At 38.7% G+C, this 22,607-nt stretch overlaps 2 protein-coding genes across 2 annotated transcripts in view; both read right to left on the minus strand.

Moving 5' to 3' along the window:
- LOC131535857 (HMG domain-containing protein 3-like) overlaps positions 1-3,438 on the minus strand; it is a 5,133-nt gene extending 1,695 nt beyond the window's left edge. Inside the window, exons 1-11 of the mRNA XM_058768364.1 lie at positions 3,383-3,438; positions 2,661-2,944; positions 2,435-2,574; positions 2,051-2,255; positions 1,863-1,958; positions 1,585-1,778; positions 1,341-1,482; positions 599-1,255; positions 430-495; positions 176-256; positions 3-23 (exon numbers count right to left, since the gene is read on the minus strand). Of these exons, the coding sequence (XP_058624347.1) occupies positions 3-23; positions 176-256; positions 430-495; positions 599-1,255; positions 1,341-1,482; positions 1,585-1,778; positions 1,863-1,958; positions 2,051-2,255; positions 2,435-2,574; positions 2,661-2,944; positions 3,383-3,438 (1,942 nt within the window). The remainder of the gene's footprint in view (positions 1-2; positions 24-175; positions 257-429; positions 496-598; positions 1,256-1,340; positions 1,483-1,584; positions 1,779-1,862; positions 1,959-2,050; positions 2,256-2,434; positions 2,575-2,660; positions 2,945-3,382) is intronic.
- Positions 3,439-3,575: 137 nt separating this feature from the next.
- On the minus strand, positions 3,576-4,832 carry LOC131535924 (keratin-associated protein 10-3-like). Its single transcript, XM_058768453.1, has 2 exons — positions 4,709-4,832; positions 3,576-4,597 (listed from the first exon to the last, which is right to left on the minus strand). Exons 1-2 carry the CDS (start codon positions 4,809-4,811, stop codon positions 3,576-3,578), a joined length of 1,125 nt encoding a protein of 374 aa, XP_058624436.1. The 5' UTR covers positions 4,812-4,832.
- Positions 4,833-22,607: the final 17,775 nt, after the last annotated feature.

The following is a 22,607-nucleotide window of genomic DNA, read 5'->3' on the forward strand; positions in this document are numbered from 1 at the left end:
ACAATGGTGAGAAGGGCCAACATCTACCAGAAAAATGAAACACTTAGACTTATTGGTGCTAATATTAATTAATCTCACTGCATTTGATCTGATTGTTGCATTCACTTATCCCCAACACTAAACTGTTCCCAGTTAATAGGCATTAGTTCTTTTAACTCGTATTCATAATGCTCACCATGTGTTGGTGTTTCATCGGTGGGTGGTTGTGCAGCTGTGCTTTCAGTTGACCTTGGCTCGGCTGGAGTGAGTTCAGGTCCTTAAGGTTTTGAGTACAACAGCACGATTTTATGAACCAATTAAACGACTAGAATATGCATTACAGTTACGTTTTTAAACTTTTGACAAGACATGAACAATTACGTCACATGGGTCAAGTTTAATTACATGATACTAATGCTTTGTATTATCATTAATGTTAAAGCAATTTACTTGTTGCTGAAGGTGCCTGGGCCACCACAGTTGTGCTTTGTTGTTTTGATGCATCTGATTGCTGGGCTGGGGACACAAAGAAGACATGAACTCAGCAAAACTGGAACAAAACTATGTCTGTGTACTGACGTTATGTAAATTCAACAAAGTAAAATACTGCATCATTCACCTATGACAGCTTGTCCCAAAGCAGACAAGGTGATGGTGTTCAGAAGTTCCAATCGGCGTCCAGAGTTTAACTGCCTCTCCAGAAGTGCTCTATTTGTGAAGGTGTTATGACGATGGATAACACTTCTCATAAGAAATACATGGGTTGATGGAGCCATGTTGTTGAAGAAGTAGTTACTTTTACGCATTTTGGCAAAGAACTGCTCCGCAACTTGGCTATTTAACCACCCTTTCAGCTCAGGGACAAGTTGGACCCTGCGCAGTATGTCCTTTGGATCTGTGGCATTCTTCTCATGGAAGCGGTCATATAACACATAGTGCTCAGAAGATCCAGTGACCGGATGAGCATTTTCCTCCCCACAGTGCACCCTTTCATGTAGCCATGGCAGTGACACCTGCAATTTTCCATCCCTGGCTGCCTTCACATTCTCTTCTGTGGGTTCAGACAGTCTGCCCTCATAAGGCTGGAAAGGCAGTGAATGAGGAACCCGCAAATTGGTGTGTGTCGCCAGACCTCTTGCAAAATCATAAACACAGACATTTGGGAAGTGCTTCCAGGAGAGTAGAAGGTCTGCAAAGTCCCTGGGACTTTCAGCACGTAGATTAAATTTGATGCTGTATGCAATGCCATGTGGGCAAAGTATTACAGACCATCCACCTGAGATGAAAGATTCAATAGTTTGTCAAGTGTGTAACATACAAAAACTTAATATCATGGTTTACAGAGCAACACTGCAACTTACCAGATGCACCCCATATGCTTTGGAAGACCTTGTCATATGTTTGTCTGCTCTTCATGTTCTCCTTCAGTCTTGTTATGAGATCAAGGCGGGAGCCCTTGGTGTCGATGTTGCAGGCTCTGCACAATTTCCTCACAACTCCAACCTGATAATATTTATAACAAACAGTAAACGGCCCATTTACTGGACACTTTCTTACCCCTCAAACCCAGAGAGCTTCATCAACTTCAACACCAGGGAACTTTACCTTTTGTTTGGCCAGTTCATCAATCAGATGGTCCTCAGTAACACTGCTCAGCTGTGCTTCAGCTGAAGAGGGGCATGTTCTCACTTTTTTGAAATCCGTGTTAAGAACAGTGCCACTTCGACGCGTTTCACTCCCAATCCAGGGTGCCCAGTGTTCGTAGCTTGGATTGACAGTGAAAGGGTTGTCTGCACTGCCTACAAAAAGTGATGCATTATTTGTAATCCAAATTGTTTACAAAATGTAGAATCTGATGAAATATAGTATTCACCATAACTCACTTTGAAAAAATCCACGACTTATCATCGCAGAATTCCAAAAAGTCTCAATGTCATGTTCACCGCTGAAGTCATCAGGGGGTGCTTTGAGGTCACTGACTGTAATGAATCACACCATAAGGGAAAAGCAAGACCACTGGACTGAAAACACAGTAAAAAAATAAAATCATAATAATCACAATGTCACTTACCTGCCAGCTTGAAAACCCCTTTCCTGAGTAGATCCATGACTACCACAGGTGGGTAAAATCCACAACTGACACAAGAGTAAGTGTAATCTGTGTCAGTCAAAGCCTCAAAGTGGCAATAGGCATGAAATATGACATCCCTGGATGGGAACTTCTCTCCTCTCAACCCCTCCAATGAATCCACAACTCTTGACACAGACACATGGTTCTAAAGTGTGAAGCAAACACAAATAAATCTGAGAGTGACGGATCATGTTCTTGTTGCTTAATGATGGAAACTTCAAAATAACAAAAAACTAAACAAAAAACCCCACAATATGTAATGTTCATGTACATATAGCCCAGTCAAGTAATCTTAAAAAAAGATCAGAAAAGATTAATACTCACGGTAACATTTTCTCTGAGAAACACACAAAGTTCAAGGGTGAGAAAAATGTGGTTATCAAAGTTGTGAAGGCCATCTTTCCACTCCTGGTACCTATACACCATGTTGCACTGTGGACATATCCTATGGTATGTTGAAATGTCTGTAAAACACAAATCACATTGATGTCAACCCATCACAATACTAACCATCACTGATCATTACGTTAGTCATATTTCTCTGACTTACTGTCTATCAATCCCATCATGCTGACAATTCTAGCTTTCTTTGTAACTAGTACAGCGTCTGCAAGTGAAGGATGTCCAGTGCATAACTGGCATGTTGTCTCAAGAGGAAAAAACTGCTTTGGGTATTTTATCTTCATTCTCGATGTTGTAACTTCTTTTGGTAATGCTTCTGGAATTTTTTTCTCTTTGAAAATGTACTGCACACTTCTCTTCATACCAGTGGTGTTCAGAAGACTACAAGCCTCTGAGCTTGGTGTAGTGGGCACCTCTGACTTGAAGAGGTCTCTGAGTTTGGAAAAGATGCCACTTTGAGATGTGTATGTGTGGACAAGATGTCCGTGGCTTTGTGCAGGAACAATGCCAGATGTTCTTCTGCGTGTTATAGGTGATGATTATCCTCCCAAGTCGGCAAAAACTATGAATGTCAGGCTCGTGGATCGACAAGCATATATGTGATGGAGACCCACCAAAGTCCACAGGCACACAAAGAGGAACATGTGCTGCACAAGCAGCCTTTTGCCTCTTCACACAATTAGCTGCCTTTGCCTCTCCAAAAAATTTGAATGCTATCATATCCCTCAGAGTGTCTTCTCTGAGAAATGTCTCTGCAGCAGTCTCCCTACAGTAGTCTACAGAGCGAATGTGAGAGCACAAACTGTAGCTTAATCCACTCCGCTGAGCCAACAACTGATACTGCCCACATTCCTCTAACTCACATCTAACTTGGTGTATTTTTCCCCATGTTTTTCTCTGGACATGGACTGGCACAGAAAACCCATGTCCAGTTTTTTGCACAGCAAATATGCCATTTCTCTCATCGACAGTAACACTCTGCAGATGACAGGCCTGAGTGATGTCATAAGACAAATCTGAATGTCTCCTCAAGAGGTGTGTGTTATAATTCTTCATGAGGAGACTAAGATTGCAATGGGGACACCTGACAGACCTCCCATAAACCTCTGCTGCACCCTGCACCGGTTGCCGTGCATACAAGTGGTCTTGCTCCGCTGATGGGGCGGCAGAAGGCAGGACAGGCTCCGCTGATGGGGCGGCACAAGGCAGGACAGGCTCCGCTGATGGGGCGGCACAAGGCAGGACAGACTCCGCTGATGGGGCGGCACAAGGCAGGACAGACTCCGCTGATGGGGCGGCAGGAAGCAGGATAGGCTCCGCTGATGGGGCGGCACAAGGCAGGACAGACTCCGCTGATGGGGCGGCAGGAAGCAGGATAGGCTCCGCTGATGGGGCGGCAAGAGGCAGGACAGGCTCCACTGATGGGGCGGCACAGGCAGGACAGACTCCGCTGATGGGGCGGCAGGAAGCAGGATAGGCTCCGCTGATGGGGCGGCAGAGGCAGGACAGGCTCCGCTGATGGGGCGGCAAGAGGCAGGATAGGCTCCGCTGATGGGGCGGCACAGGGCAGGACAGACTCCGCTGATGGGGCGGCAGGAAGCAGGATAGGCTCCGCTGATGGGGCGGCAAGAGGCAGGACAGGCTCCGCTGATGGGGCGGCAAGAGGCAGGATAGGCTCCGCTGATGGGGCGGCACAGGGCAGGACAGACTCCGCTGATGGGGCGGCACAGGGCAGGACAGACTCCGCTGATGGGGCGGCAGGAAGCAGGATAGGCTCCGCTGATGGGGCGGCACAGGGCAGGACAGACTCCGCTGATGGGGCGGCAGGAAGCAGGATAGGCTCCGCTGATGGGGCGGCAAGAGGCAGGACAGGCTCCACTGATGGGGCGGCAGGAAGCAGGACAGGCTCCACTGATGGGGCGGCACAAGGCAGGACAGGCTCCACAGACTGTGAAGTCAGTTGTTTATAGCACAAGAACAAATGCCTTTCCATGTCCACTCTCCTTATAACTGTTCGTGAACAATAGGGGCAGTGGTAATGCCCCGCAGCACGGCATGGCAATCTGCACCTATGTAAAATTTGGTCTGAAACAAAAGTCAAACAACAGAATAACAGAACAATAAAATAGGAATACTAGACACTTATGTGTCAATGTCACATGTAAAATGATTTTGTATTTTAGGGTGGCAACATACATTTAAAATGTGAATCCTCCATAGTAATCCTATCCCTGGAAGTGAGTGAAAAATAAAATGTGAAAAGTATAATTCCATCGTGTTTATTCATCTTTTTGTGCATAATTTCAACCAAGCCCTGTGCGTTCTGCTTGCACTGCACATTAGAACAGCTTCAGTTCGCCATTGTAGCGATGATAAGATCAAATTACCTGAGTTAAAGTTTGAAGAACTCACAGCGACGCCATCTTGATTAATTCAAGTGGAGGTGACGTATTTCCTGTTCGAGAGTGGAGCTCCACTTGCCCACAGTCTGCAGCCAGACCCCTCTCGAAAATAGGCTGAATAATGAACTGCTGGAGTCACAGACCAAGGAGTTCCCGCACTTCCCACTCCATTGATAAGCCTCTATTCATTCGTTGATGGCCTGGCCTGTTTGTTTTTACGATCTGATCCGCGACTGAACGGATTTAAGTTGACACATTGATTTGAATGGAAACCTATCTGATCCGGTGCCGTGGATTCGAAAACTTAATTCTAGTGGGGGGAAAACTTTTAAAAGGGGTCCATTTACTCTGTCATCAGTGTGTGTAGTTCTTTTTTCCGTCTCCCCCCCCCGTGTGTCGTGTGTGTGTGTGTGAGAGAGAGAGATATTGACTGATTTTTTTTAAATTCACTTGGCACTTAACAGGCTTGGTAAAGTCAAAGCAAATAACACTTGCACCAATAAAAACAGAATATTCAATGCATCAAATTAAAATGATCATTAGGGTCAGTCATTGTTCTTCTAGTACAATAATGGTATATGGTCATAATGCAGGCAGCACAGAGAGAGGGAGAGTGACAGGCATGATGGAGGGAGACAAACAGAGACCTGCTCAGAAGATGAACAGGTAAAGCATTGCAATATGAGCCTCTAAACAACATAATAACATTATTTTTAACCACGTCATCAGTAAACTAGTAATAAGAGCACAATATTCTAATTTAAATGATCATTAGGGTCAGTCATTATTCTTCAAGAACAATAATGGTATATGGTCATAATGCAGGCAGCACAGAGAGAGGGAGAGGGGGAGAGTGACAGGCATGATGGAGGGAGAGGACGAACAGAGGCCTGCTCTGAAGATACACGTAAGATATTGGAATAGGAACTACAATGTAATTTAGTACAACACATAAATAGTAAGTGTAGGCATCCAAGAAGCTTAGTTTAGCACTATAGGTCAATAGTTCATATTTATTTTTCAGGAGAGATAGAACCAGGCAGGGAGAGCAGTGATCAGCATGCAGATGAGCTTGGTAGCTGCCCACACCAGCCAAATACCCGTTTCATTTCAACTCAGTCCTTGACAAAAAAGACACTGAAATTTCAGGACAGTTGGTTTAGAAAGTACACATGGCTTCACTACAGCCCCTCATTGAAGGGAGTGCTGTGTTTTTGGAGACCAGAAATCCTCTTTAGCCAGTAAGGCTGATGGAGCTTTTATTAAAACAGGATTTAGCAACTGGAAAAAAGCACTCCAGAGGTTCTCTCAGCATGAAGACAGTGATTGTCATTCAGCAGCGATGACAACACATTTGCACTGCAAACAGCCGATCAGTACACAACTCTCAGTTAAAAAAACAGCAGCACGTGGCCAGAAATAGTCTCTTGAAGATTGTGGGAGGGATTATGTGCTTGGCAAGACAAGGCAATGCTTTAAGGGGCATGACAACAAAGAGGGCAACTTCCACCAGCTGATCAAGTACAAAGCAGAGGATGACGATGAACTTACCAGCTGGCTTCGGTGGCCCAATAATTTCACCAGCCCCAAAATCCAAAACGAGGTCCTTAAAATCGTCAGTAACACAATTGTACATGACATTACAAAGGAGATCTTGTCATTGCCAGTAGTTCAGTATTCTCTTATCATTGATGGGACACAGGATGCAGCTGGATTTGAGCAAGAGTCCTTCTGTCTGCGCTTTGTTGACAAAGACTTGCAACCCAGAGAGGAATTCATCGGTCTATATCAGGTTACATCCACTACTGGAGAAAATATAGCAAGTGTAGCTAAAGATGTTTTGATTCGCCTGAATCTCCCACTATCACAACTACGAGGTCAAACGTACGATGGGGCTGCCAATATGTCTGGTAGGATGCAAGGTGTTCAAGCTCATCTCAAGAAAGACCAACCTCTTGCTGTGTATGTTCATTGTGGGCCACATTGTGTTAATCTGATTACCCAAGCTACCTGTGTATCTTCCCCCATTATAAGAGATGCAATGCATTTAGTGCATGAGTTGGGTGTTTTATTTAATCAGTCTGGGAAGTTCAAGGCCATCTTCACTGCTATAGCGAAGTCAGATCACTCCTCTCCTCACACATCTCTAAAGCCTCTCTGCCCCACCAGGTGGACAGTGCGAACGCCAGCCATTCGCTCTGTTCTCACCCAATACAAATCTGTGCTCACAGCCACAGAAGAAATGTCTCAATCCACCATAATGGAAATTTCTGCAAAAGCAAGTGGCCTTCATGACAGGTTTTTGAGGGGCAATACTATTCTCGGCATTGTTCTTGCAGAAGATGTCTTGTCTGTGTTGGAGGTGCTGAACATTTCTCTGCAGCAGAGAAGCCAAACAACATCAGGGATGCTGGCTGCTGTAGAGCATTTGACGAGAGGGATCCAGGATAAAAGATCTGAAGAGCACTTTGACCAGCTGTACTCCAGAGCATCTCAGGTTGTAACATCTCTAAACCTGCAGCCCATCAAGATGCCTCATGTACGAATGCCTCCAAAGCGCTTCACTGGTCCAGCCACACAACATCATCATCCTACTGCTCAGGAGTACTACAGAATGCAGTACTTCAGTACCTTGGACACTGCTGTGGTACAGTGCACTGAGCGTTTCAGTCAAGAAGGGCTTCAAAGGTTGCAAAAATTAGAAGATGTACTCATCTCTGGGAAGATTGATCCAGTCCTAGATGAATACCCAGAGTTGAATGCCATGGCTTTAAAAGTGCAGCTGAAAATGTTTCAGGCCAACTACAAATATGCGACTTCGTCAGAGGTAGCAGACATTTTACGGGAAATGGTGCCAGAGGTGCGACATCTTTTCAAGCAAGTTGAGGTCCTCTTGAGACTGCTGATGGTTGTTCCTGCCTCCTCGGCAGAGGCAGAGCGAAGTTTCAGTGCCCTGAGGCGTCTAAAGACATGGCTGAGAACATCAATGACGCAGACCCGGCTAAACAACCTTGCCATTTGCCATGTGCATCAAGAGAAATTGGATGCACTGGATAGGAGACATATCTGTCAGAGACTAGTTGAGTTAAACGATGAACGCCTCTGTATTTTTGGGTCATTTATTTAGATATGTTCAATGTAAGAAAACCTCTACAAGTTTGCACTGCTGCTGGCTTTGTCTCTGGTACAATGAGGCATTTATTTTTATTATCATTTAAAAAAAGATTATGCTCGTTTTATACACAGTTCTATGTCGTTTTGACCTGTTAGGAAAAAAAAAAAAAAACAGCCACACAAATCCAGAGAAGAGCCCTGGATTTGGAAAATGTAGTATTATCAATTTGTATCAATTTCAACAAAAAAGTTGTAAGTTTGATTTCATGATTGATATGATTTCACACAATATTTTAACCAAAATGCTTTAGGTATGTAAGTTTTCCTCATTGGAAGCCATCCTATTTGCTGCTATGTCAGAGAAATTGCAGACTGTTCTTTCAATGTTAATTCAAATGGTCAATGTATTCCTCAAAACTATGTTCTAGATGAGCAAATTTTTTATCAATATATGAGAATTGTGGGAAATGCACTTAAAAAATATCTATACCATGGTTACGCCCTTGCTTATGACTGAAGCCTTTTTCAATAACACAGTGTAACTGCATGGCCATTGGTTTGTAAAATGTCAATGGCTTGATTTTCTAGCCAGATCTGGCAACAATGTAGTAGTTTAATATTAGTAGTTGGTATGGATTTGAAGGAAGGGAGTCATTCCAGATGTGTAATGACACAAAAACTGACACACAATCCATATATATATTATATAATGGAACAGCCTGGTATTATTGTTTATACATAGGTGTTAGTATTTAACATTTACAAGCACAAAACATACATTTGAATGCTGAAACGTACAATTTGGATGTATTACAATGTAAAATGACCATGTATTTACAGCTAAAAAATTGTTTTAGTCTTTTATATCATTAAGATATGAGTATCAATGCATTTTTATAATTTTATAGCTAAAAAACAAGATATTTAGATCCCTTAACCTACCCCCAAACCTAAACATACTCATGTAATCGCGAATATAAAAAGACACAAATGTAATAGACTTTAATATGCAGGGAAATTAACTTTTTAGTAACTTTTTTTTTTTCTCTCATTTATTTATACGGGGACAATGCACAACAAAAGTGTGCCAGAGTTAGCTATAAAGCTAATTTGCATCTGCAGTCCCTGGGCAGGATGTTGTTACAAAATTACAATTTTAAAAGGCTGCTCCAATTTATGAATTCAATGAATTCATAAAGATCCAATTTACTAACTTCAGTTTTACATAGCAAATTTTATTTTTAACATATAGCATATTAAAGTTCATTAAATCATTTATAAATTTCAAAAGAAAAACACAATTTTTCAATTTTAACACATCTAGGCCTCACATAATAATAGGAATAATATGCAGGATGATTTTTGCCAATAAATATTACATACCATCAACTTTCATGATGTTTAAATACTACTACGGCTACTTCACACTCAATCTAAAAAAAAAATCTACTTTTACATTCTTTGAATCTGTTTTAAAGTAGGGATGTAACGGTATGAAAATTTCTTATCACGACTATAGTGACCAAAATGATCACAGTTATCAGTATTATCACGGTATTGTTAAAATGTGCTGGAGATGTTCAAAAAGTACAGACACATAAATCCCTTCACCAAGTTTTATATTTAAAAATCAATAAACAACAAATAAAGTTACTTTTTGTTTGCATAATCACTAAAACAATAACATTACCAATGATTTCGGATTCTAAATGACAACTTGACTGTCAACAGTTTAATAGCATGTTCAAATATCTAATGTAAATGTTCAAATAAAGCTTTGAAAAAGTTTTATAAAAATGTAAACCTCACATTTCAGCCTTTAAATAAAGAAAAGTGTTAAGTCAAAATGATAATTGATTAATATGTATTTTATCTGCTCCATAAATAATTCTACATAACTTATTTGAATTGTTTAAATGTGTAGAATCCACCTAAGCTTGTTTTTTTCTCAACCGGTCAAAATTTACAGCAGGGCATGCAAATTCGGTCTGTTTTTGTCCAGACAGAAACTGCACACAGGTTGAATGTAAATATAAGTATCTGTAAATCCACTCTCTGACAGCAGGTGGTGCTTATAGAAAAGCTGAATACAGATGTTTCCAGTAACCTCCGCGAACAAAGCAGTATTGCGATTAAGAACAATTCTTTTAGGTATTACATGGAGCGAAGATGAAAACAAAATGGCATCGAATCGTTTCTGAAGACATTCAGAACCTTCAGAGGTACATTCATAATTAAATCATTCATAAATTAATTTGCATAATTCCCTCAGCCGTCTTATAAACCTCCCAGCTTTTCCGCCCTATTTTCACTAAAAACGAAACTACTCTGCCGCTGTGAGCAAGTGAGACTGTTACTTAAAACTGCGCTTTATGCTGGACAGTATTTATTTATCGTGAGTTGTTCAAATCGTGGTAATCAAATACGGTTTTAATGATAATTAAAATATGAAACGGTAATACTAACCGTGGGGAATTTTTATCAGTCAAATTATTTTTTACTTTGTTTATTGAGTTTTTCTTTTTCACCCAACGAACATAAAGATACTGATAAACATGGGGTACAAGAACTCTGGCTTTCTCTGTCTTATTTGGAGCTCCTATGAAATAACAAGAGAGAAAATACAGTCAAGTTCAACAGTATGATGAATAAATATTAATGGTAACACTTTACAATAAGATTTCATTTGTTAACATTAACTAATGTATTAACTAACTAACATAAACGGACAATGAACAACACATTACACAATTTATTCATCTTTGTTAATAAAAATAGAGTCGTTCATTGTTCATGTTAGTTCACAGTGCATTAATGTTTACAAAAACAACTTGTGATTTTAATAATGCATTAGTAAATGCTGAAATTAACATGAACTAAGATTAATAAAAGTGTTGTTCATTCTTCTTTCATGTTAACTAATGTAATTAACTAATGTTAACTAATGAACCTTATTGTAAAGTGTTATAGCCATACTAACATCTAAACTGATACTTTAACCTGTTAACTTGTATACCCGTATTTTAAGTTCTTTAACCTATAGTTGCGCCGGCAATAACACAGTATTCAGTGTTAATGTGCATATAGAACGACCGCAGATGAGGCATTAAGTGCATGGCACTGCGACCAACTGAACATTTTACAGAGTTTAATATAGCAATGTGGTCGCTCAGTTTTTCAAGATCAGTTTTAATCGTGTAACTGTCAATAATAGATTTGAACAAAGAAATGAAGTGTTACTACGCACAGACCGTATTGATTGCAAATACAAAAATAAGAAGAGTAAAGAAAATGCGGTACTTATTAAAATAATCACCTTTTACTTAAATATATGAACACAGAAAACCTCTGTTAACAGGTTAATATAACATTTCCCATTCTATGACTAAAAAAAAAAAAATCGCATCTTACTCTGTAACTGAACATGGCTTTCCTCGGAGTAGCTGCATGCACTGCATCGTCTTCTTGTGTGACAGGTGTCAGGGTTAAGGCGCAATACTGCCACCTGGAGGTCAACCAGGTACTGGCGCTGGAGTATTTACATGTGGTGTTATCATAAGAGTCCTGTTCATTTTAAATATTGCGGTTATCGCCAATACCGGTATATCATCACACACTAAATTAACACGATATCGATAAAGGGGTAGTCGTGGCCTAATGGTTAGGGAGTCGGGCTTGTAACCTGAAGGTTGCTGGTTCGATTCTCGCGCCGGCAGGAATTGAAGGTGGGGATTGTGAATGAACAGCACTCTCTCCACCTTTGATACCATGACTAAGGTGCCCTTGAGCAAGGCACCGAACCCCTAATTGCACCGTGTTCACGGTGCTGGAACAAGGCTGCCCACTGCTCCGGGTGTGTGTTCACTGTGTGTGTGTGTGTGTGTGTGTGCATTTGTTCACTAATCACTGCTGTGTGTGTGTGCACTTGGATGGGTTAAATGCAGAGCACCATTTCGAGTATGGGTCACCATACTTGACAATACGTCACGACTTAACTTAACTTAATTGTTGCTTTGAATATGACAGTTATCGTCAATAGGCCTTTATTACACTTCCGCGTTCGAAAAGCGGTAGATTAAAATATTAGCGTAAAAGAACTTCCGCTGCAGCCTCTATCAATGGCTGTGCCCATAGCACGGCATTGTTGTGGATTATTTATGTAGAATTCAGCACATATAAGTCTTCTAAAGACACCAATCTAAGATATCCCGATGCATATTTTGTGACTTAAACAGGAGCGCGCGAGCCATACTGTATGTGTACAGGCAATTCTTCACAGTCTGATCACCTTATTTCATTACGGAACAGCGAGAAAACTATACAAACAACATATCACATTTATAAGCATTAGAATAAGCCAAAGCTTAAAATATTAATTATGACTAAAGGCAGAAGGATTAAATTAAATGTTTAGGGCAAACTAGTTGTATTAAACATGCTCACATGCGCTGTCTTTATGATGCAATCCTCTATAATTGCATCAAATTGAAGTTGTTCAAATAAAGAAATATGTCCAGCCCACAGACGATAATTAAAAGTAAGTTTGATCATCTTAATTGAGTCATTTTCCGTGATTGCGTGCAACGAATGAATATCATTATACTGTGAACAAGAAAGGGATAGGTTAATCACAATAAATATAATTTAAAAAATAACCAAAATAATATAAAAAATAAAATTAAATCAGTCCGAGTATTCCTCTGGCAGTAATTTGAGCTGCGTGCTCTTCATTAATCTGACTGACAGCGCTGACAGTCGCGTCGCTCAGATTGGCTAATGTTACATATTAAAATGAAGGGTGACATGATACATGGTCTGGAATCAGTATAAATACGCAGTTTTAACATTGATGTTAATTGCACCAATGTTCAACTAAACTAAAATTAGTTTAATTTTCTTCACAAAACTGGCGTCTGTCCATTGACAATAAAGCAGGCGGAAATTCCTTTACGCTACTAATCGGAGCCGGATGTGACGACACACGGACTGTGATAAAGGCCTATACCGGTATATCGCGACATGTGAACTGCTCTGCTCTCACAAGACATAATATAGCCCACAGTCAAGGATCAGTTATGTTAATACACTGTGTTTGAATTGTCCGTATCTCAGGAGATTAAAGAGTCTGAGGTTCTTTCAGCCTCAGTGAAAAAATGAAGTTAGAGGACTCACCATTGAAACACACAAATGGGAGAACGGTGCTGCAGCTCTCATCATATCAGCTTCCATCAAAACTCCTCACACACTCCCCATCACCACTTGGTTCTCCTGGATGCCACATACTATCCTGGGTCTCCCATAGACCAGACCCAGTGTCTCACTCCCACAGCATGGAGACCTATCCATACTGAACCATTGTATCCAAGATCCACTGTATTTACCAGCCTTCTCACATCATTCATGGCCAGATCAGTGAATCTTGCAGCATCTAGCCATGTCATGCTTTGGTTCATAAACTGGTACATTGGTGCAGAAGGCCTAGGCCCTTTACGAGGAAAATGAAAGGATTGTAATAATCACAGATACCTAGAGATATAATCATGATTAAAAAGTCTTTTTAAAAAATCATATTGCCCTAAAACATATTGCATTAACGTTTTTGAGAGCAATTTATAAGCTAAAAGCCAATGAAATTAAAGTATGTAAAGGTATAGACTGAATATATGTAGAACCAACACACACTTGTCAATTTGTAATTATTTCACTTTTTGGCGAACTGGTGGCGACTTTGTATTCATACTTTAATTCACAATCATGATTTTCATATGTTTTCGTATACAACTCTGAAAATAGTTATTTTCTCATGAGATCAGTTTAGTTAAAACTCAGTCACACCTTTAATGATTATAAATGGAGCGTTCTTTGCTCACTTTCTTTAGGCTGTTTCATTTTTTATAATTTTTGATCATCATATTGTTCTGCAGCTAAACACAATCACTATTTGATTTAATTACGTTTGCCTTTCATTAAACTCACAAACCCCCTGCATTTCCTTGAAAACTTGATGAAATATAATGTTTAATGCACTTCATGTTGTTAATTACAATGAAAGGAATTTTCTCACTTTTTGTATTTTTACATCATTATGGTACAAGATTATCCTGTTTAAATCAATGTGATAAACAAGTTAGGTCAAATGTAATCCAAAAGTAATCTGATCATATTACCTAAAATGTGTAATGGACTATATTACTGACTACAATTTTTGTCATGTAATTTGGAATCAATAACGGATTACAATTTGTAAGTAACCTACCCAGCTCTGTATATATGTATATGAATAAAACTATAGATACATACATACATGCACACACACACACACATATATATATATATATATATATATAATGTATATGGGTAGTTGACGTATCAATGTGTCCTATGGTGTGACGGAAAAATGTAAAATAAATAAAAAAATAAAAAAAGATAAACCGCTCTCGTGCTATTTGTAACTCTAAGAATAAATAAATAAATAATATTAAGGTTGGATCACCCCCACTAATTTCAGAAGCAATTTTTGATTTTGGAGCCAGGCAAGTAATTAATTAAGGTAACATGCTGAAATGGCATTTCAATTCCAAAATCTAAACCAACCAAATCTGAAGTATAATTAGAAAAGTTTTCAGATAAACTTTTCTTTATTGCCCAGAAATTATAAAGAATACTAAGTTTGCTGTGCCTGTCTGCACAATTCGGCCAAAAATTTTGTTGTTTTTATATATCAATATGACTACTAATAATTCTGATTATAGTTACAACTAAATAAAAAACATTAAACAAAGTAATAATAATTGATATTGATTATTTTTAATTTATTTTACAGAAAACGTTACCTGTTAACATGCCTATGGAGGCCTAGAACTATAATTGCTTAGAAAGGTCAAGGATTTATTATAAATGATTATGATTAAAAATCATTAACAGTAATTTCTTAATTTTGTTAGGAAATTTCATGCACCCACTGAGAGAGTGAGAGAGGAACTCCTCTACACTGGAGAAAAACTGAGAGAGAAGTATTATTTTCCTATTTTTACCCAAAATAAGGTGTAGTGAGTAGCTGTAGCTGTTTCATTCATACTGGTAGGGCGCCCTCGTGCAGTAAAACAAAAAGATAAACCGCTCTCGTGCTATTTGTAACTCTAAGAATAAATAAATAAATAATATTAAGGTTGGATCACCCCACTAATTTCAGAAGCAATTTTGATTTTGGAGCCAGGCAAGTAATTAATTAAGGTAACATGCTGAAATGGCATTTCAATTCCAAAATCTAAACCAACCAAATCTGAAGTATAATTAGAAAAGTTTTCAGATAAAACTTTTTCTTTATTGCCCAGAAATTATAAAGAATACTAAGTTTGCTGTGCCTGTCTGCACAATTCGGCCAAAAATTTTGTTGTTTTTATATATCAATATGACTACTAATAATTCTGATTATAGTTACAACTAAATAAAAAACATTAAACAAAGTAATAATAATTGATATTGATTATTTTTTAATTTATTTTACAGAAAACGTTACCTGTTAACATGCCTATGGAGGCCTAGAACTATAATTGCTTAGAAAGGTCAAGGATTTATTATAAATGATTATGATTAAAAATCATTAACAGTAATTTCTTAATTTTGTTAGGAAATTTCATGCACCCACTGAGAGAGTGAGAGAGGGAACTCCTCTACACTGGAGAAAAACTGAGAGAGAAGTATTATTTTCCCTATTTTTACCCAAAATAAGGTGTAGTGAGTAGCTGTAGCTGTTTCATTCATACTGGTAGGGCGCCCTCGTGCAGTAAAACAAAAAAGAAAATCATAAAATGAAATACTCACAAAAATCATGTTGGAGGAAAACCCTAATATGGACAAAAGCATATGCTATTGCTGCAGTAGCTGAATAAAATGCAGATAGGGCGTTTTAACTGATGAACAATGAAGACAATAAACATACGATTGTGAATAAATGGTGTATCTCTGTTTTTCAAGACATCTCGGGTATTTGTGACCCTGGGCCACAAAACCAGTCTTAAGTCGCTGGGGTATATTTGTAGCAATAGCCAAAAATACATTGTACAGTGAGGAAAATAAGTATTTGAACACCCTGCTATTTTGCAAGTTCTCCCACTTAGAAATCATGGAGGGGTCTGAAATTGTCATCTTAGGTGCATGTCCACTGTAAGAGACATAATCTAAAAAAAAAAATCCAGAAATCACAATGTATGATTTTTTAACTATTTATTTGTATGATACAGCTGCAAATAAGTATTTGAACACCTGTCTATCAGCTAGAATTCTGACCCTCAAAGACCTGTTAGTCTGCCTTTAAAATGTCCACCTCCACTCCATTTATTATCCTAAATTAGATGCACCTGTTTGAGGTCGTTAGCTGCATAAAGACACCTGTCCACCCCATACAATCAGTAAGAATCCAACTACTAACATGGCCAAGACCAAAGAGCTGTCCAAAGACACTAGAGACAAAATTGTACACCTCCACAAGGCTGGAAAGGGCTACGGGAAATTGCCAAGCAGCTTGGTGAAAAAAGGTCCACTGTTGGAGCAATCATTAGAAAATGGAAGAAGCTAAACATGACTGTCAATCTCCCTCGGACTGGGGCTCCATGCAAGATCTCACCTCGTGGGGTCTCAATGATCCTAAGAAAGCTGAGAAATCAGCCCAGAACTACAGGAGGAGCTGGTCAATGACCTGAAAAGAGCTGGGACCACCGTTTCCAAGGTTACTGTTGGTAATACACTAAGGCGTCATGGTTTGAAATCATGCATGGCACGGAAGGTTCCCCTGCTTAAACCAGCACATGTCCAGGCCCGACTTAAGTTTGCCAATGACCATTTGGATGATCCAGAGGAGTCATGGGAGAAAGTCATGTGGTCAGATGAGACCAAAATAGAACTTTTGGTCATAATTCCACTAAACGTGTTTGGAGGAAGAAGAATGATGAGTACCATCCAAGAACACCATCCCTACTGTGAAGCATGGGGTGGTAGCATCATCTTTGGGGTGTTTTTCTGCACATGGGACAGGCGACTGCACTGTATTAAGGAGAGGATGACCGGGGCCATGTATTGCCAGATTTTGGGGAACAACCTCCTTCCCTCAGTTAGAGCATTGAAGATGGGTCGAGGCTGGGTCTTCCAACATGACAATGACCGAAGCACACAGCCAGGATAACCAAGGAGTGGCTCTGTAAGAAGCATATCAAGGTTCTGGCGTGGCCTAGCCAGTCTCAGACCTAAACCCAATAGAGAATCTTTGGAGGAGCTCAAACTCCGTGTTTCTCAGCGACAGGCCAGAAACCTGACTGATCTAGAGAAGATCTGTGTGGAGGTGGGCCAAAATCCCTCCTGCAGTGTGTGCAAACCTGGTGAAAAACTACAGGAAAGCGTTTGACCTCTGTAATTGCAAACAAAGGCTACTGTACCAAATATTAACATTGATTTTCTCAGGTGTTCAAATACTTATTTGCAGCTGTATCATACAAATAAATAGTTAAAAATCATACATTGTGATTTATGGATTTTTTTTAGATTATGTCTCTCACAGTGGACATGCACCTACGATGACAATTTCAGACCCTCCATGATTTCTAAGTGGGAGAACTTGCAAAATAGCAGGGTGTTCAAATACTTATTTTCCTCACTGTATGGGTCAAAATTATCGATTATGCCAAAAATCATTAGGATATTAAGTAAAGATCATGTTCCATGAAGATATTTTGTAAATTTCTTACCATAAATTATCAAAACTTTTGATTAGTAATATGCCTTGCTAAGAGCTTCATTTGGACAACTTTAAAGGCGATTTTCTTAATATTTAGATTTTTTCTGCACCCTCAGATTACAGATTTTCAAATAGTTGTATCTCAGCCAAATATCGTCCGATCCTAATAAACCATACATCAATGGATTTCAGATTATATATAAATGTCAATTTCGAAAAATTTACACTTAAGACTGGTTTTGTCGTCCAGGGTCATAATTTGTTTAGTGAAAGTGAAGTGAAGTGTGGTGACCCATACTCGGAATTTGTGCTCTCCATTTAACCCACCCAAGTGCACACACACACACACACACACACACACACACACACACACACACACACACACACACACACAGAGCAGTGAGTAATGAACACACACACACACACACACACACACACAATATGTTTTCTGTGTCATAGTTCTGCAAGTGAATACATTAGGTACACATCCTCAGACAGCATGACACTCACAATCTGGAAGTTTCTCAGTCTAGTGAGATCTAATTTGCTGGAACACACGGGATTAAAGGCAGATACTTTTATTCAAAGTGACTTGCACTTTATACTGTAGCTCAAATAATTATAATATGCATTTGACGAGTTCTTGTGTTTCCTAGGAATCAAACCCATGATTTTGGTGTTGTTAGCAGCATGATCTGCTTAGTTAAAGGAATAAATAGTTGCTGTAATATTAATATCGTTGGTTCTTAAGATAATTATGACAAACTGCTTGTGAGGGTCTTCATTTGTAACTCACTTTGATAAGGTGTCTGCTTAAGGAATAAATGTACATGTAGATGTAATTTTTCCAGGTTAGTGATAGCAAATCTTTGAAAAAGTGCACAGATTCTGTCTGAGAGAAACTGGGGAAACAAAGATGACTGGAGTACATTTTTACAAGAAAATACTATTTCATTCTTTCTATTCCTATTAAAAAATGTCATGTTTATGTCAATATTTATAATATAAATATAATATAAAAACGTAAATATTTTCAAAATATATACTGTGTGTGTGTGTGTGTATTTATATATAAATAATAAATATACACAGTACACATACATATAATATAAACAAAAACTTTTATTTCGGATGCGATTAATCACGATTAATCGTTTGACAGCACTAATATATCTATATACTGTATATCCATATATAATTAAAAATATTTCACATTTAAAATATAACTTATTTAGTGCTTGCCTCCGACATTGTGTCTACACTGGGCGAGGCGGTGCGGCACAGCGTGACAAAATACTCTAGAACTCATAATCAGTGATACTGTCTACACTATATTTGGTGCGACACGACAAATCCCTGACAGTAAACTTCTGCATTGTTCTATTTATGACATACTGACACAAAGTTCAAATTATTTTCAATGGTCGCATCCAGTGTAGACTGACTTTAGATGTTGTAGCATCCGGTGTAGACACGGTGTTAATTAGGAAGCTAGTCCTACTGGTTAGTGTGGTGTCTATCTATGAAAATAAAATCCTCAGCACAACCTAAAACAAAACTAAAAAAACTAGGTTGGGGGACAATTTGTTCATTTCTAATTATTTGGGTGAACTTGTCCCACTCAATCTCTATGGTGGTTACGGCTCTGCCTCACAGCAAGAAGGTTCCTGTGAAGTTTTCATTTTCTCTCAGATGTGGAGACAATAAATGACCTGGAGCTGTGTGAGTGTGACTGTGTGAACCCTGCCATGTAATAGCCGTCCATCCAGGGTGTGTGCCACCTAGAGCCTGAGATTCTGGGACAGATTCTGGGCCCCCGTGACCCTAGAGAAGACAAGCAGGTTTGGAGAATGGATGTATTATATGCTTGTGTCAATTAGTATATTATTTGATCCAGGTGAAATGCATTTCCCTCATGACAGGAAGAGCTGTGGACATTAATGTAAATAGATATGTTGTACTAATTCCAAAATAATGTAAATATTATATACAGTAAATAATTCAGAGTAAGATTGTGGCATAAGATGTAGTACTTTGCACAAGATGGCGCCATTGCACAAATTACATATTAGAATCAAATATTAAATACAGAAATATTGAAAGGGGCATCTGCTCAGGGTAATATAACACTGAACCTATAATGGAAAAACATTGAATCTTTAACACTTATAAAAAAATATTGTAAATATTTTATTGTAAATATAGTTGTGCAGGAAAAAATACTTACACATTTACATACCTCATGTCTATAGTCAAGTCAAGTCACCTTTATTTATATAGCGCTTTTAACAATACAGATTGTGTCAAAGCACTTAACAGTATCAAATTGGAAGATAGAGTGTCAGTAATGTATAATGATAAGATTAAACACTCAATTTTCAGTTAAAGGCATTTCATTATTGAATTCAGAGATGTCATTGTCTAGCTCAGTTTAGTTTAAATAGTATCTGTGCAATCAAATCGGCGATAATCGCTAGAAATTAAGTGTCCCCAACTGAGCAAGCCAGAGGCGACAGCGGCAAGGAACCAAAACTCCTCTGAGACATAATGGAGAAAAAAAAACCTTGGGAGAAACCAGGCTCAGTCGGGGGGCCAGTTCTCCTCTGACCAGACGAAACCCGCAGTTCAAAAGTTTATATTTCTATTTTAATTTTGTTGCAATTTCTAACAATAGTAGTATTATGTAGTTAGGTATTTTATTATATTTTAGTTATTTTTGGTTGATATATCACTGTAGTGACCCTATGCACTTTTTACAAAAAATTTATCAGAAAACTTGTTATATTGTTTATAATGAATAGATTGAGGAACGCTAAGAAAGCTGATATCTAACTTTTAAAAAAAATGAAGGAGGGAGATGGTAGTGAATGATGTCCCAGGTCACTAAAGACCCGAGGTATGCATTTAAGGGTTAAATGGAAAATTAGCTCATATGATGTTGGCTAATTAGATTAAATAAATGAAGGATGAACACAATATTGAATTTAGCAGAGCAGTAAAATAATTGTAATGATAGAAAACAATTGAGAACTTTTTGGACAAAAAAATCCTTAATTCAGACAACTTTAGCTGATCTGCTTCATTAAACTCTTTCTTTATCAATGTACACATGTTCTTAGTAAAATACAACTAGTAGAGAGTTGGTTTAATGAAAGTCAAAGATCAAGTGCTTAACTAAGGCTGGCCGCACACTTGAGGATTTTAAAGGTTTAATCCACCCCAAAATGAAAATTTGGTCATTAATCACTTAAATCACCCCCATGTCGTTCCAAATCCATAAAAGCTTCGTCCGTCTTCAGAACACAATTTAAGATATTTAGGATGAAAACCGGGAGGCTTGCGACTGTCCCATTGACTGCCAAGTAATTACACTGTCAAGGTACAGTAAAGTATAAAAAACATCGTCAAAATAGTCCATCTGCCATCAATGGTTCAATCTGTGTTTTATGAAGCGACGAGAATACTTTTTGTACGCAAAGAAAATTAAAAAAATGAAATTTATTCAACAATTTGTCTCCTCTCTATCTCTCTGTCAGCTTTTCCTGTCATCAGTAAAGCATGGATACGCTGTTTCAAATCAAAGCGTAAATAAACGTACAATAGATATCCATGCGTTACTGAATGGTGGGGGGGTGTGGCCCAATTCGCGGCTTGTCGCAACCGATTATTTTGTCCAAAAATCCTCTATTGTGTGGTGTCATTACGATTATTTATCTGTTCCCGATCGAGACATGTTTGGGGTGCTGTGACGTCTGCTGGTGTTGGTCCACTGTGTTTTATCAAGTCCAGAGTCAATGCAGCCGTCTACCAGGAGATTTTGGAGCACTTTATGTTTCCATCTGCTGACAAGCTTTATGCAGATGCTGATTTCCTTTTCCAGCAGGACTTTAGCACCTGCCCACAGTGCCAAAACCACTTCCAAGTGCTTTGCTGACCATGATATTACTGTGCTTGATTGGCCAGCCAACATGCCTGACCTGAACCCCATGTGGAATCTATGGGATATTTTCAAGAGAAAGATGAGAAACAGTCGATCCAACAATACAGACAAGCTGAAGGCTCAATAGTGCTTCAGCAGAGCCACAGGCTTATCGCTTCCATGCCACTCCTCACTGATGCTGGAGTTTGTGCTAAAGGAGCCCCGACCAAGTATTGAGTGCATAAATGAACATACTTTAAAGAACTTGAACTTTTCTGTTTTGCAAATCCTTTTTTTGATTGATCTTAGGAAATATTCTGATATTTTGAGATACTGATTTTTGACTTTCATGAGCTGTAAGCTCTAATCATCAAAATTAAAACTTTTGAAATGTTTTACTTTACATGTAATGAATCTAGAATATATGAAAGTTTCACCTTTTGAAATAAGTTACAAGAAAAAAATGAACTTTTTCATGACATTCTAATCTATTGAGATGCACCCAGTTCACAAGTTGTAATTACAATTTTTACGAGGACGTAAATGCCTTTTATAAGTTGATATCTCTCGTAATAACGTAATTATGATATGGCGCGATCGCACCTTTACTTACTGATTCTGTATTTACTTTTCTGTAGACAGACACTGAGCAGTGTTAATGTTGCTGTGTAACTACAATAGCAAAAATGTTAGATTTAAACTAGATCAGGCTAAAGGGTTAAAGTTCTGCACATTTGACTGTTCTCAAAATAGATTTTTGTTACTCATTCCTCTATACTCACAATCCCCTCCCAAACAAAACAAACACCAGTAACATGTAAAGCACACATGCTATTGATGCTGCTCTGTAACAGGAGACACAATGCAGATCATGTTTCTTCTGTGTTTGCTTACCTGTTTTACGCTGAACAATTTTAATGTTCAGGCGAA

Source organism: Onychostoma macrolepis, chromosome 03 (assembly GCF_012432095.1).
Source record: "Onychostoma macrolepis isolate SWU-2019 chromosome 03, ASM1243209v1, whole genome shotgun sequence".
Taxonomy (NCBI): domain Eukaryota; kingdom Metazoa; phylum Chordata; class Actinopteri; order Cypriniformes; family Cyprinidae; genus Onychostoma; species Onychostoma macrolepis.

Excerpts from the sequence above, each read along its gene's own strand:
- LOC131535924 (XM_058768453.1), bottom strand. The coding sequence starts at position 4,811 with ATGCACAAAAAGATGAATAAACACGATGGAATTATACTTTTCACATTT. Across the intron at positions 4,598-4,708 it reads GGAGGATTCACATTTTAAAT|ACCAAATTTTACATAGGTGC; the intron begins GTATGTTGCCAC and ends CTTTTGTTTCAG.